The sequence below is a fragment of the Ascaphus truei genome, chromosome 6 (genome assembly GCF_040206685.1).
Source record: "Ascaphus truei isolate aAscTru1 chromosome 6, aAscTru1.hap1, whole genome shotgun sequence".
NCBI classification, from domain to species: domain Eukaryota; kingdom Metazoa; phylum Chordata; class Amphibia; order Anura; family Ascaphidae; genus Ascaphus; species Ascaphus truei.
The window spans coordinates 117,485,050-117,497,586 of record NC_134488.1 but is presented as its reverse complement, the minus strand read 5'-3'; the positions used below and the strand labels follow the sequence as shown (position 1 = coordinate 117,497,586).

General features: G+C 54.1%; 1 protein-coding gene across 3 annotated transcripts in view; it reads right to left on the bottom strand.

The window, feature by feature from the left end:
• IGSF21 (immunoglobin superfamily member 21) overlaps positions 1 to 12,537 on the bottom strand; it is a 462,769-nt gene that overhangs the window by 242,980 nt on the left and 207,252 nt on the right. For all 3 annotated transcript variants that reach the window (XM_075605996.1, XM_075605994.1, XM_075605995.1), the window contains exon 3: positions 3,024 to 3,145. In XM_075605996.1, the coding sequence (XP_075462111.1) occupies positions 3,024 to 3,145 (122 nt within the window). The remainder of the gene's footprint in view (positions 1 to 3,023; positions 3,146 to 12,537) is intronic.

Below are 12,537 nucleotides of genomic sequence, written 5' to 3'. Positions count from 1 at the left end.
ATGGTGAAAGACAGGGTTGCAGACCTGTCTAAGACATGCAAATGAATATACAGGAATATTTATAGTTGCTTTATGCTTTACTGTGGAGGGTTTTAGTCACTTTTTTTACCCACCATAACCTTAATAGTCGTATATATATATATATATATATTTAGGGCTGCACCATGTGGTGTGGTTATCTAAAAACATAAAACACATATTAAATCAGATCTTCACACCGGATTTATGTACCCCACTCTCCCTGCTGCATACTGTACATGGGGCAATACAGCTGCAGACAAATTGCACCACATTTATCATAGAGAAACATGCAAACTCCTGCAGAGGGGTGAGGGGAGGGGGTTGTTTCTCCCCCGTTTTTGATCCTGACTATGATAAATAGACTCTGACACGTCTTATTATTATACTGTCAAAGTTGAGATAAAGAAGTGAGAGAAAAAAAAGGAAGAGAATGAGAAGGGGGGGGAATGAACAAATAGAAGGGTAGACATATCGCTGGTATATTTTAAAAATTGATTTCAAATACTCGAGCAAAGTGATGCAATGCAGGCAGAAAGACGGCACGGCGAGCTCAAGTGATTTCTTTTCTATTGAAAAACACAGTGGTGATTAGATGCATGAAGGAGCCGGGCAACAGACAGTGTAATACTTTGCTTGCAACCTGCACTTTCTGAGGATGAGGCTTTTGTTTGTGTTAGTGTAGGACTGTCCTATCCAAATGCCATCCAGGGAGCAATGCCACTGCCTCGGCTATGATTTAATGAAATCCCCACAGCTTAGAATTAATGTGAACAAAAATGGGTCAAGGTGGGAAATCCATCTTTCTGTTCCCCTGGAATATTCAGATCCTTGTGCATTCTGTCTTCAGGCTGCAATGTCTCTGTGTCAGAAAGCCCAGAACAGCCTGGAGCGAGCCTACAGGGGGACGGACAGATTGCTTATTGACAGAGGCACTTTGTGACATTGAAACCAATAACGAGAGTCCTTTCCTCTATTTATCACTTCCCAATCCTCCAGAAATAATCAGCATTCATTTTTAACACTGTGCAGGGGTAAGTGTACAAGGTCTGCGAGTGCGGGTAGCTCTACAACTTACAGGGGCAAAGAGACTCTGCCCCACAGAGCTTCGAAGCATAGGAATTGCTAATGGTTCGACGCCCATCCAAGTCAAATTATTCCTTCGCAGTTGAAAAAAGGAGGCCCCGAGAGACACATATCAAGAATTGGATCGTGAACTGGGACCTCCCTCTGCAGAGGCTAGCACATTACCCAACCTTGGTGTGTTGCTTCTGCCCTTAATTCTCTCATTTACGCTCGGTCGTCTTGCAGTCCCGTTCACCTCGCTTCCTCTCAACCCTTCTATGTCCATCTCTCCTGCTGTTTTCACTCTCTGTTGGAATGCAATAATTTCTAAATACCTTCATTTAAATGTAAATTTGGCCTTTTTCACTCTCCATTCCAATCTAGTAATATTGCTGGAAGCATTACCCTGCGCTCCATGCCTTGATGCAACATTTACTTGGCTTTAATTTCACTCACTTTCTTTCTAACTTCAATAACTCTTCATATTCATTTCTATACCGCCTCCTATTCCGTCGCCTGCAATCTCCCTGCCAGTCTTTGTCTGCGTTATGTCCATCAGCCAGCCTTAAGTTATTCTCCAATGAGTAGTTGATGTGCAGGTGTCAAATTATTCTTTCAGAGTCCCACCTGAATGGACCGTTTTCATCTAAATCATGTATCCTCTTTCCTGTATGTCTCTATCTGCTGCCTTTGTCATGCTGGATTACTAACCTACTGTATGTATATTACTCATTTTTTATGCTTTTCGCCTTTTTCTATATATCTCCAGATCTTTATTTCTCTCTTTCAGCTAGTGAAGTGTTTAGATGGTTATTTTAAAGGGTATTTTAGGAAGTGGAAGGGGGTAAGGTGGAGGGGTCTTGCAATGCATTATCCTGCATGAAAAGGACACACAATTATTTCTCATGGGGTAAGTGATTCTAGTTCAACCTCGGAGCTTATCAAATAAAGTCACAAAAAGGACATGGAGCTGTGATTGCTCTAGAGAATGGAATAAGTGTATTTTTATCTTTGAAATGATAAAAATTTCCCTCACAACAGCAGATAGTCTTTGTGTACCCTCAGGATCCGCCACAAAAATTACTTTTATCTCTTCTTTCCTTTCATCTACTCTTCCCTCTGCCCATTTAACTCTCTCTCTGTATACAGTACTAATGTTCTGTCTTCCTCCTTTTCTCCATACAGATCGAAGAAGGATAGCTATGTGGTTAAGGCTCTCGCCTGTGAAGTTAATGACTTTGGATTGAGACCAATGCATGCTCTGTTTGACCTTGGGTAACTTTGAAGGGATTTTGTTACAGAACAAATCATGGTACAATCTTGTCTCAGCCATGTTTTATGATAGGTACTGTACCGATCATTGGATATGCACAAATAATTATAGAGGGAATATGAATCTGGTGAAACAGAGAACGCTTTTTCTTCACTCTAAGGAATTCAACTTAGCTTAGTCAATTACAAAATGATCACCTTGATCACTGACCCACTAGTGGTGCTGCACTAGTATAGGCTTTCAAGATAAAACACAAATATTTATCATTTCCAAAAAGAAATAAAAATAATTTTATTCACGAACAAAGTTTTACAAAGACCCACGCTAATATATATCTACATCCAAACGAAAAAATGTTTATATATACACGTGTGTGTGTGTGTGTGTATGTATGTATATATATATATATATATATATATATATATATATATATATATATACATACATACACACATTATACATATTCATATATACCAATAAAAAATGTACATTATACATATTCATATATATATACCGTACCTATAAAATATTGGAAATAAGCTAATTTTCTCTCATTGATGTTAATAAACGATGGCTTATGTTGAAGAGTTGTTTCATGCTCCCTCTTATTTCTAATAAGATTAATAATGTCAAATTATACACTGTAGTAGGGTCTTTGGAGACTTACCGCACAGTTGACTGGTACACCAGGTCCTCTCTCTTGCGGTAATTCTCCATGTGAGAATAATTGGTAGAGAACATGGCATCAAAAGTGAAGATCTTCTGTTTGATGGTTCCACCGTCTGTCACCTAATGAAAGATCATAGAAACACATTATATCCCATCAGGTTGTAGCATGATCAATCTGACAGCTGGTGCCTAGTATCTCTGGATTTCACTCGATCACACACATAGCACCTCTTATTAACATGCAGCGACAAACAATAAGGCACAAACTGGTGAAGTGAGGATGAGCAGTAAAAATACACGTGTAGCTTCTGCGAAGTTGGTGAGATCAGGCGTCCAACTTTATGGCCGCGTCATTGTTTTTGCAAAGGTGCAGTGCTAAGCACAGCTGTCGGCTGCAATACGGGTAAAAGAAAGAGCTGACGTTGACATTTCAGTTCCATTTCGCAGCTACAATAAAAGCTACTTAACGCTTCCATTATTTTTCAGTAACCACAAGGAAATAGCACATATAATAGGGACAAACCCCCTCTTGTAGAAATAAACTCTGCATCCTATTACTCTTCTTTCCCCCAGTTCAAGTTATACGTGCTGTCTAATAAATCAGATTGAAACAAGACAACAGAACACCACTCATGTCTTATTTACAAAACCAGAGTACCACGTAACACTTACATTTTTAATTACACACTTAACAGTACCATTTTTGTTTTTAATATCATTTTGGTATTTACTTTGCAAAGACTCATCCCTTTTCATTTCTTTTTTTACCATTAATGTTTATTTTTAAAGTTTCTAAAATACATCCCATGGAGCTTTACTCATTAGAGTTTTCTTAAAAACCAGGCCATTATTTATTTGATGCCATTTATGCCATGGTCTCTAACTTCCTCCTCCATGTGGCTTGTTTACCTCTTAGACTTAGATGAAGATAGCCTCAGCCTTGGGTTAAAGGATGTCCAGTATATTGTTATACTGTAGAGATGCATAATATGCAGAGGCATGGTTACATGGAAAACTGGAATCTGTACAATGCTCATGTCTCCTAAAGCCATCAAAGCTTTTTTTTTATTACGGACACACTTCAACCCAATCTTCTCCAGCTTTTCTCAGCTCGTTAGGAGAGGAAAAGAGAAGGACACTGAATCAAATCCCACTGATTTTCTGCTCCTAGAATCACTTAGAAGAACCAAGATCTCTAAGTCTTCAATTCCTCCTTGTTTTCATTATTTTGCTCGGGAGAATTGGGGAGTCTGCCAGGAAATCACAGTCACACTCAGCATTTTAGGATAAAGATTTCATTAGTAGAAGATCAATAGCAGTGGCAAGAAATCATCACATATTAAAGCTTGGTAATCAGTATTGACATACAGTTTTTACAGCATGGTATGTGTTGGCGTACATAGTAGAACAAGAAAGAAGAGTTACCGGTTTCCTTTTGCTTTCTCACAATAAGTCCCTGTCCAGTAGAGGTTGCAATTTAAACCAGTGTCCCTGCCAAATTTGGTTCTTCGACTCAAAATTAGCCAGTGTCTTAACCACAACTACTTTACTACTGTGTGGAGCTCAGTTACATGCATCTCTTTGAATAGGGAAGCAGGGCTTTTCAGCTGTTACTTGGCATGCAATTATTAGGACTCCTCAACATTCCACAGAAAGGGCATAGTTTGTGTTGAATGTTAGGGGGATGAATCTACCAATGGTATATTAGGCAATAACATTTGGATGGGCCACAACAGAGTGATATTGACTATAGGCCACATGCAAATTCTATTTATGGTTATTACAGCAACATGACAGTATTATTTAAAGCATCATTGGATTTTCCATTCCACTCCTAGTCAAAGGTGGGCTACAAGATACGCAAAATTATAATATTGTGACCTTATAAAGTCCATATAACAAAGAAACAGTTAATGGTTCCCTCTGCCATGTATAGTGTGTGGCCCTTAATGCCACCACTATTCTCTTTAATCCCAGTGCACATATTCACAAAACGCACACTGATACATACTAATGCACAACCAAAACACACACTTTAAATTGTAAGCCTGGGCATTTTTACTAATATTGGTGCTAGACCCCATTGTATGGATCATGCTGAGCAAGGTGAAGACACGCTATGGTTCTCATGTTAAGTAGCACTGGTTTACAGACTGTAGCAAGCCTCACAATGCTACGGTACTGAGCTGAGTGAATACCTTAGAACAGGTGTGCACAAACTTTTCCGCCTGCGGCCCCCTGCCTACTTGTGCCCCCCCCCGTGCTCGGCGCCGTCACATGACCCTGCAGCATAATTTGCCGCCAGGTTGCCATGGAGACAGTTCACCGAAGCCAAAGGAATTTACAGAGGCCCCGCGCAGTCCCCCTGGCATTTAATTTAAATGCCTTCGGGGAAGCAGGGGGCTTCTGTAGCCACCGCCCCCCGCACAGAAAATCTTGCGTGCCCCCCCCCCCATTTGCGCACCCCTGCCTTAGAATACTGTATCTTAACCAAAGTTGTATCAGGTGTCTGTGGCTTGTTCTATTGACTTGATGCTTCTATTACTGGCTAGCACCACAGGCAAAAACATAGAGATACAAATGTTTTAGACGTTATACTGCGTGAGCCGTTCTGATTGCCTTACAATAAATTGTTTTTGTTTGAAAAGTATTGTACTGTATGTTGATGTTACTAAGTCTACACTAATGTAGCAATCCCCCTAAAAGCCTATACGAGTTTAACTCCTCATATAATGTTAGTATCTTGTCCCCTGAGCATATCCTGCTATAAAACATTATTTTCTTAATCTCTAGCTTCTGAGGTTGCAATGGTAACTAATTCTCCAATTTGCCAATTGGGAAAAATACATCTCTGTGGCAGTCTGAAGTTCATTCTCTACTGAAGAGGTGGTGAGTGCGGAATGGGACCGTTGGCCGCGACCAAACGCCATGGTGCTCCACCACCATATCTACTGAGGGTGAGTCGCTGCAGGTCACCTCGCCGTTACTGCCAGTGCCTCTCCCAGCCGGGTTAACTCCGTGCCTCTCGCAGCGGGGCTTCCTCAGTGCCTCTCGCAGCGGGGCTTCCTCAGTGCCTCTCGCAGCGGGGCTTCCTCAGTGCCTCTCCCTGCCGGGCTTCCTCAGTGCCTCTCGCAGCGGGGCTTCCTCAGTGCCTCTGCCAGTGGGGCTTCCTCAGTGCCTCTCCCAGCGGGGCTTCCTCAGTGCCTCTCGCAGCGGGGCTTCCTCAGTGCCTCTCGCAGCCGGGCTTCCTCAGTGCCTCTCCCAGCGGGGCTTCCTCAGTGCCTCTCCCAGCCGGGCTTCCTCAGTGCCTCTCCCTGCCGGGCTTCCTCAGTGCCTCTCCCTGCCGGGCTTCCTCAGTGCCTCTCCCAGCCGGGCTTCCTCAGTGCCTCTCCCTGCTGGGCTTCCTCAGTGCCTCTCCCAGCGGGGCTTCCTCAGTTCCTCTCGCAGCGGGGCTTCCTCAGTGCCTCTCGCAGCGGGGCTTCCTCAGTGCCTCTCCCAGCGGGGCTTCCTCAGTGCCTCTCCCAGTGGGGCTTCCTCAGTGCCTCTACCTGCTGGGCTTCCTCAGTGCCTCTACCAGCGGGGCTTCCTCAGTGCCTCTCGCAGCGGGGCTTCCTCAGTGCCTCTCGCAGTGGGGCTTCCTCAGTGCCTCTCCCTGCCGGGCTTCCTCAGTGCCTCTCCCTGCCGGGCTTCCTAAGTGCCTCTCCCTGCCGGGCTTCCTCAGTGCCTCTCCCTGCCGGGCTTCCTCAGTGCCTCTGCCAGTGGGGCTTCCTCAGTGCCTCTCCCAGCGGGGCTTCCTCTGTGTCTCTCCCAGCTGGGCTTCCTCAGTGCCTCTTGCAGCGGGGCTTCCTCAGTGCCTCTCCCAGCGGGGCTTCCTCAGTGCCTCTCCCTGCCGGGCTTCCTCAGTGCCTCTCCAAGCGGGGCTTCCTCAGTGCCTCTCCAAGCGGGGCTTCCTCAGTGCCTCTCCAAGCGGGGCTTCCTCAGTGCCTCTCCAAGCGGGGCTTCCTCAGTGCCTCTCCCTGCCGGGCTTCCTCAGTGCCTCTCCCAGCGGGGCTTCCTCAGTGCCTCTCCAAGCGGGGCTTCCTCAGTGCCTCTCCCAGCCGGGCTTCCTCAGTGCCTCTCCCAGCGGGGCTTTCTCAGTGCCTCTCCCTGCTGGGCTTCCTCAGTGCCTCTCCCAGCGGGGCTTTCTCAGTGCCTCTCCCTGCCGGGCTTCCTCAGTGTCTCTCCAAGCGGGGCTTCCTCAGTGCCTCTCCCAGCCGGGCTTCCTCAGTGCCTCTCCCAGCGGGGCTTTCTCAGTGCCTCTCCCTGCCAGGCTTCCTCAGTGCCTCTCCCAGCGGGGCCTCCTCAGTGCCTCTCCCAGCGGGGTTTCCTCAGTGCCTCTCCCAGCCGGGCTTCCTCAGTGCCTCTCCCTGCCGGGCTTCCTCAGTGCCTCTCCCAGCGGGGCTTCCTCAGTGCCTCTCCAAACAGGGCTTCCTCAGTGCCTCTCCCAGCGGGGCTTCCTCAGTGCCTCTCCCAGCGGGGTTTCCTCAGTGCCTCTCCCAGCGGGGCTTCCTCAGTGCCTCTCCCTGCCGGGCTTCCTCAGTGCCTCTCCCTGCCAGGCTTCCTCAGTGCCTCACCCAGCGGGGCTTCCTCAGTGCCTCTCGCAGCGGGGCTTCCTCAGTGCCTCTCGCAGCGGGGCTTCCTCAGTGCCTCTCGCAGCGGGGCTTCCTCAGTGCCTCTCGCAGCGGGGATTCCTCAGTGCCTCTCGCAGCGGGGCTTCCTCAGTGCCTCTCCCAGCGGGGCTTCCTCAGTGCCTCTCGCAGCGGGGCTTCCTCAGTGCCTCTCCCTGCCGGGCTTCCTCAGTGCCTCTCGCAGCGGGGCTTCCTCAGTGCCTCTCCCAGTGGGGCTTCCTCAGTGCCTCTCGCAGCGGGGCTTCCTCAGTGCCTCTCGCAGCGGGGCTTCCTCAGTGCCTCTCCCTGCCAGGCTTCCTCAGTGCCTCTCGCAGCGGGGCTTCCTCAGTGCCTCTCGCAGCGGGGCTTCCTCAGTGCCTCTCGCAGCGGGGCTTCCTCAGTGCCTCTCGCAGCGGGGCTTCCTCAGTGCCTCTCGCAGCGGGGCTTCCTCAGTGCCTCTCCCAGCCGGGCTTCCTCAGTGCCTCTCCCTGCCGGGCTTCCTCAGTGCCTCTCCCTGCCGGGCTTCCTCAGTGCCTCTCCCAGCCGGGCTTCCTCAGTGCCTCTCCCTGCTGGGCTTCCTCAGTGCCTCTCCCAGCGGGGCTTCCTCAGTGCCTCTCGCAGCGGGTCTTCCTCAGTGCCTCTCGCAGCGGGGCTTCCTCAGTGCCTCTCCCAGCGGGGCTTCCTCAGTGCCTCTCCCAGTGGGGCTTCCTCAGTGCCTCTCCCTGCTGGGCTTCCTCAGTGCCTCTACCAGCGGGGCTTCCTCAGTGCCTCTCGCAGCGGGGCTTCCTCAGTGCCTCTCGCAGTGGGGCTTCCTCAGTGCCTCTACCAGCGGGGCTTCCTCAGTGCCTCTCGCAGCGGGGCTTCCTCACTGCCTCTCGCAGTGGGGCTTCCTCAGTGCCTCTCCCTGCCGGGCTTCCTCAGTGCCTCTCCCTGCCGGGCTTCCTCAGTGCCTCTCCCTGCCGGGCTTCCTCAGTGCCTCTCCCTGCCGGGCTTCCTCAGTGCCTCTGCCAGTGGGGCTTCCTCAGTGCCTCTCCCAGCGGGGCTTCCTCTGTGTCTCTCCCAGCTGGGCTTCCTCAGTGCCTCTTGCAGCGGGGCTTCCTCAGTGCCTCTCCCAGCGGGGCTTCCTCAGTGCCTCTCCCTGCCGGGCTTCCTCAGTGCCTCTCCAAGCGGGGCTTCCTCAGTGCCTCTCCAAGCGGGGCTTCCTCAGTGCCTCTCCAAGCGGGGCTTCCTCAGTGCCTCTCCAAGCGGGGCTTCCTCAGTGCCTCTCCCTGCCGGGCTTCCTCAGTGCCTCTCCCAGCGGGGCTTCCTCAGTGCCTCTCCAAGCGGGGCTTCCTCAGTGCCTCTCCCAGCCGGGCTTCCTCAGTGCCTCTCCCAGCGGGGCTTTCTCAGTGCCTCTCCCTGCCGGGCTTCCTCAGTGCCTCTCCAAGCGGGGCTTCCTCAGTGCCTCTCCCAGCCGGGCTTCCTCAGTGCCTCTCCCAGCGGGGCTTTCTCAGTGCCTCTCCCTGCCGGGCTTCCTCAGTGCCTCTCCCAGCGGGGCTTTCTCAGTGCCTCTCCCTGCCAGGCTTCCTCAGTGCCTCTCCCAGCGGGGCCTCCTCAGTGCCTCTCCCAGCGGGGTTTCCTCAGTGCCTCTCCCAGCCGGGCTTCCTCAGTGCCTCTCCCTGCCGGGCTTCCTCAGTGCCTCTCCCAGCGGGGCTTCCTCAGTGCCTCTCCAAACAGGGCTTCCTCAGTGCCTCTCCCAGCGGGGCTTCCCCAGTGCCTCTCCCAGCGGGGCTTCCTCAGTGCCTCTCCCAGCGGGGCTTCCTCAGTGCCTCTCCCTGCCGGGCTTCCTCAGTGCCTCTCCCTGCCGGGCTTCCTCAGTGCCTCTCCCTGCCAGGCTTCCTCAGTGCCTCTCCCTGCCGGGCTTCCTCAGTGCCTCACCCAGCGGGGCTTCCTCAGTGCCTCTCCCTGCCGGGCTTCCTCAGTGCCTCTCCCTGCCGGGCTTCCTCAGTGCCTCTCCCAGCGGGGCTTCCTCAGTGCCTCTCCCAGCGGGGCTTCTTCAGTGCCTCTCCCAGCCGGGCTTCCTCAGTGCCTCTCCCTGCCGGGCTTCCTCAGTGCCTCTCCCTGCCGGGCTTCCTCAGTGCCTCTCCCTGCCAGGCTTCCTCAGTGCCTCTCCAGCCGGTCTTCCTCAGTGCCTCTCCCAGCGGGGCTTCCTCAGTGCCTCTCCCTGCCGGGCTTCCTCAGTGCCTCTCCCTGCCGGGCTTCCTCAGTGCCTCTCCCAGCGGGGCTTCCTCAGTGCCTCTCCCAGCGGGGCTTCTTCAGTGCCTCTCCCAGCCGGGCTTCCTCAGTGCCTCTCCCAGCGGGGCTTCCTCAGTGCCTCTCCCTGCTGGGCTTCCTCAGTGCCTCTACCAGCGGGGCTTCCTCAGTGCCTCTCCTTGCCGGGCTTCCTCAGTGCCTCTCCCTGCCGGGCTTCCTCAGTGCCTCTCCCTGCTGGGCTTCCTCAGTGCTTTCTTAGCGGGGCTTCCTCAGTGCCTCTCACAGCGGGGCTTCCTCAGTGCCTCTCGCAGCGGGGCTTCCTCAGTGCCTCTCCCTGCCGGGCTTCCTCAGTGCCTCTTTCAGCGGGGCTTCCTCAGTGCCTCTCCCTGCCGGGCTTCCTCAGTGCCTCTCCCTGCCGGGGTTCCTCAGTGCCTCTCCCTGCCGGGCTTCCTCAGTGCCTCTCCCAGGATGGCTTCCCCAGTGCCTCTCCCTGCCGGGCTTCCTCAGTGCCTCTCCCAGCGGGGCTTCCTCAGTGCCTCTCCCTGCCGGGCTTCCTCAGTGCCTCTCCCAGGAGGGCTTCCTCAGTGCCTCTCCCAGTGGGGCTTACTCAGTGCCTGTCCCAGCGGGGCTTCCTCAGTGCCTCTCACAGCGGGGCTTCCTCAATGCCTCTCCCAGCGGGGCTTCCTCAGTGCCTCTCCCAGCTGGGCTTCCTCAGTGCCTCTCCCTGCCAGGCTTCCTCAGTGCCTCTCCCAGCGGGGCTTCCTCAGTGCCTCTCCCAGCAGGGCTTCCTCAGTGCCTCTCCCAGCGGGGCCTCCTCAGTGCCTCTCCCTGCCAGGCTTCCTCAGTGCCTCTCCTAGCTGGGCCTCCTCAGTGCCTCTCCCAGCGGGGCTTCCTCAGTGCCTCTCCCAGCGGGGCTTCCTCAGTGCCTCTCCCAGCGGGGCTTCCTCAGTGCCTCTCCCAGCAGGGCTTCCTCAGTGCCTCTCCCTGACGGGCTTCCTCAGTGCCTCTCCCTGCTGGGCTTCCTCAGGGCCTCTCCCAGCCAGGCTTCCTCAGTGCCTCTCGCAGCGGGGCCTCCTCAGTGCCTCTCCCATCCGGGCTTCCTCAGTGCCTGTCCCAGCGGGGCTTCCTCAGTGCCTCTCACAGCGGGGCTTCCTCAATGCCTCTCCCAGCGGGGCTTCCTCAGTGCCTCTCCCAGCTGGGCTTCCTCAGTGCCTCTCCCTGCCAGGCTTCCTCAGTGCCTCTCCCAGCGGGGCTTCCTCAGTGCCTCTCCCAGCAGGGCTTCCTCAGTGCCTCTCCCAGCGGGGCCTCCTCAGTGCCTCTCCCTGCCAGGCTTCCTCAGTGCCTCTCCTAGCTGCGCCTCCTCAGTGCCTCTCCCAGCGGGGCTTCCTCAGTGCCTCTCCCAGCGGGGCTTCCTCAGTGCCTCTCCCAGCGGGGCTTCCTCAGTGCCTCTCCCAGCAGGGCTTCCTCAGTGCCTCTCCCTGACGGGCTTCCTCAGTGCCTCTCCCTGCTGGGCTTCCTCAGGGCCTCTCCCAGCCGGGCTTCCTCAGTGCCTCTCGCAGCGGGGCCTCCTCAGTGCCTCTTTCAGCGGGGCTTCCTCAGTGCCTCTCCCATCCGGGCTTCCTCAGTGCCTCTCCCAGCGGGGTATCCTCAGTGCCTCTCCCAGCGGGGCCTCCTCAGTGCCTCTCCCAGCAGGGCTTCCTCAGTGCTTCTCCCAGTGGGGCCTCCTCAGTGCCTCTCCCAGCGGGGCCTCCTCATTGCCTCTCCCAGCAGGGCTTCCTCAGTGCCTCCCCCAGCGGGACTTCCTCAGTGCCTCTCCAATCGGGACTTCCTCAGTGCCTCTCCCAGCTGTGTTTCCTCAGTGCTTTCCCAGCGGGGCTTCCTCAGTGCCTCTCCCAGCTGTGTTTCCTCAGTGCTTTCCCAGCGGGGCTTCCTCAGTGCCTCTCCCAGTGGGGCCTCTTCAGTGCTTTCCCAGCAGGGCTTCCTCAGTGCCTCTCCCAGCGGGGCTTCCTTAGTGCCTCTCCCAGCAGGGCTTCCTCAGTGCCTCTCACAGTGTGGCCTCCTCAGTGCTTTCCCAGCCGGGCTTCCTCAGTGCCTCTCCCAGCGGGGCTTCCTTAGTGCCTCTCCCAGTGGGGCCTCCTCAGTGCCTCTCCCAGCAGGGCTTCCTCAATGCCTCTCCCAGCTCGGGCACCTCGCCACAGCATGTCATCAGCGCATCTCCCAGCCGGGGCTCCTCCACTGCAGCATGTCCTCAGCGCCTCTCTGAACCGGGGCACCTCTGCTGCAGCATGTCCTGAGCCCTTCTCCCTGCTGCAAGGCAACTCGCCGTCACCACCAGCACCTCTCCCAGCCATAGGGCTCCTCGCAGTCACCACCAGCGCCTCTCCCAGCCACAGGGCACCTCCGACACGCAGCACCTCTCCCAGCTGGGCTCCTCGCCACAGCATGTCCCCATCGCCTCTCCCAACCAGGGCACCTCCACTACAGCATGTCCTCAGCGCCTCTCCTAGCCGAGGCACCTCTTCTGAAGCATGTCATCAGCTATTCTCCCAGCTGCAAGGCAACTCTTCGTCACCACCAGCACCTCTCCCAGTCACAGGGCGCATCCGACATGCAGCACCTCTCCCAGCTGGGCTT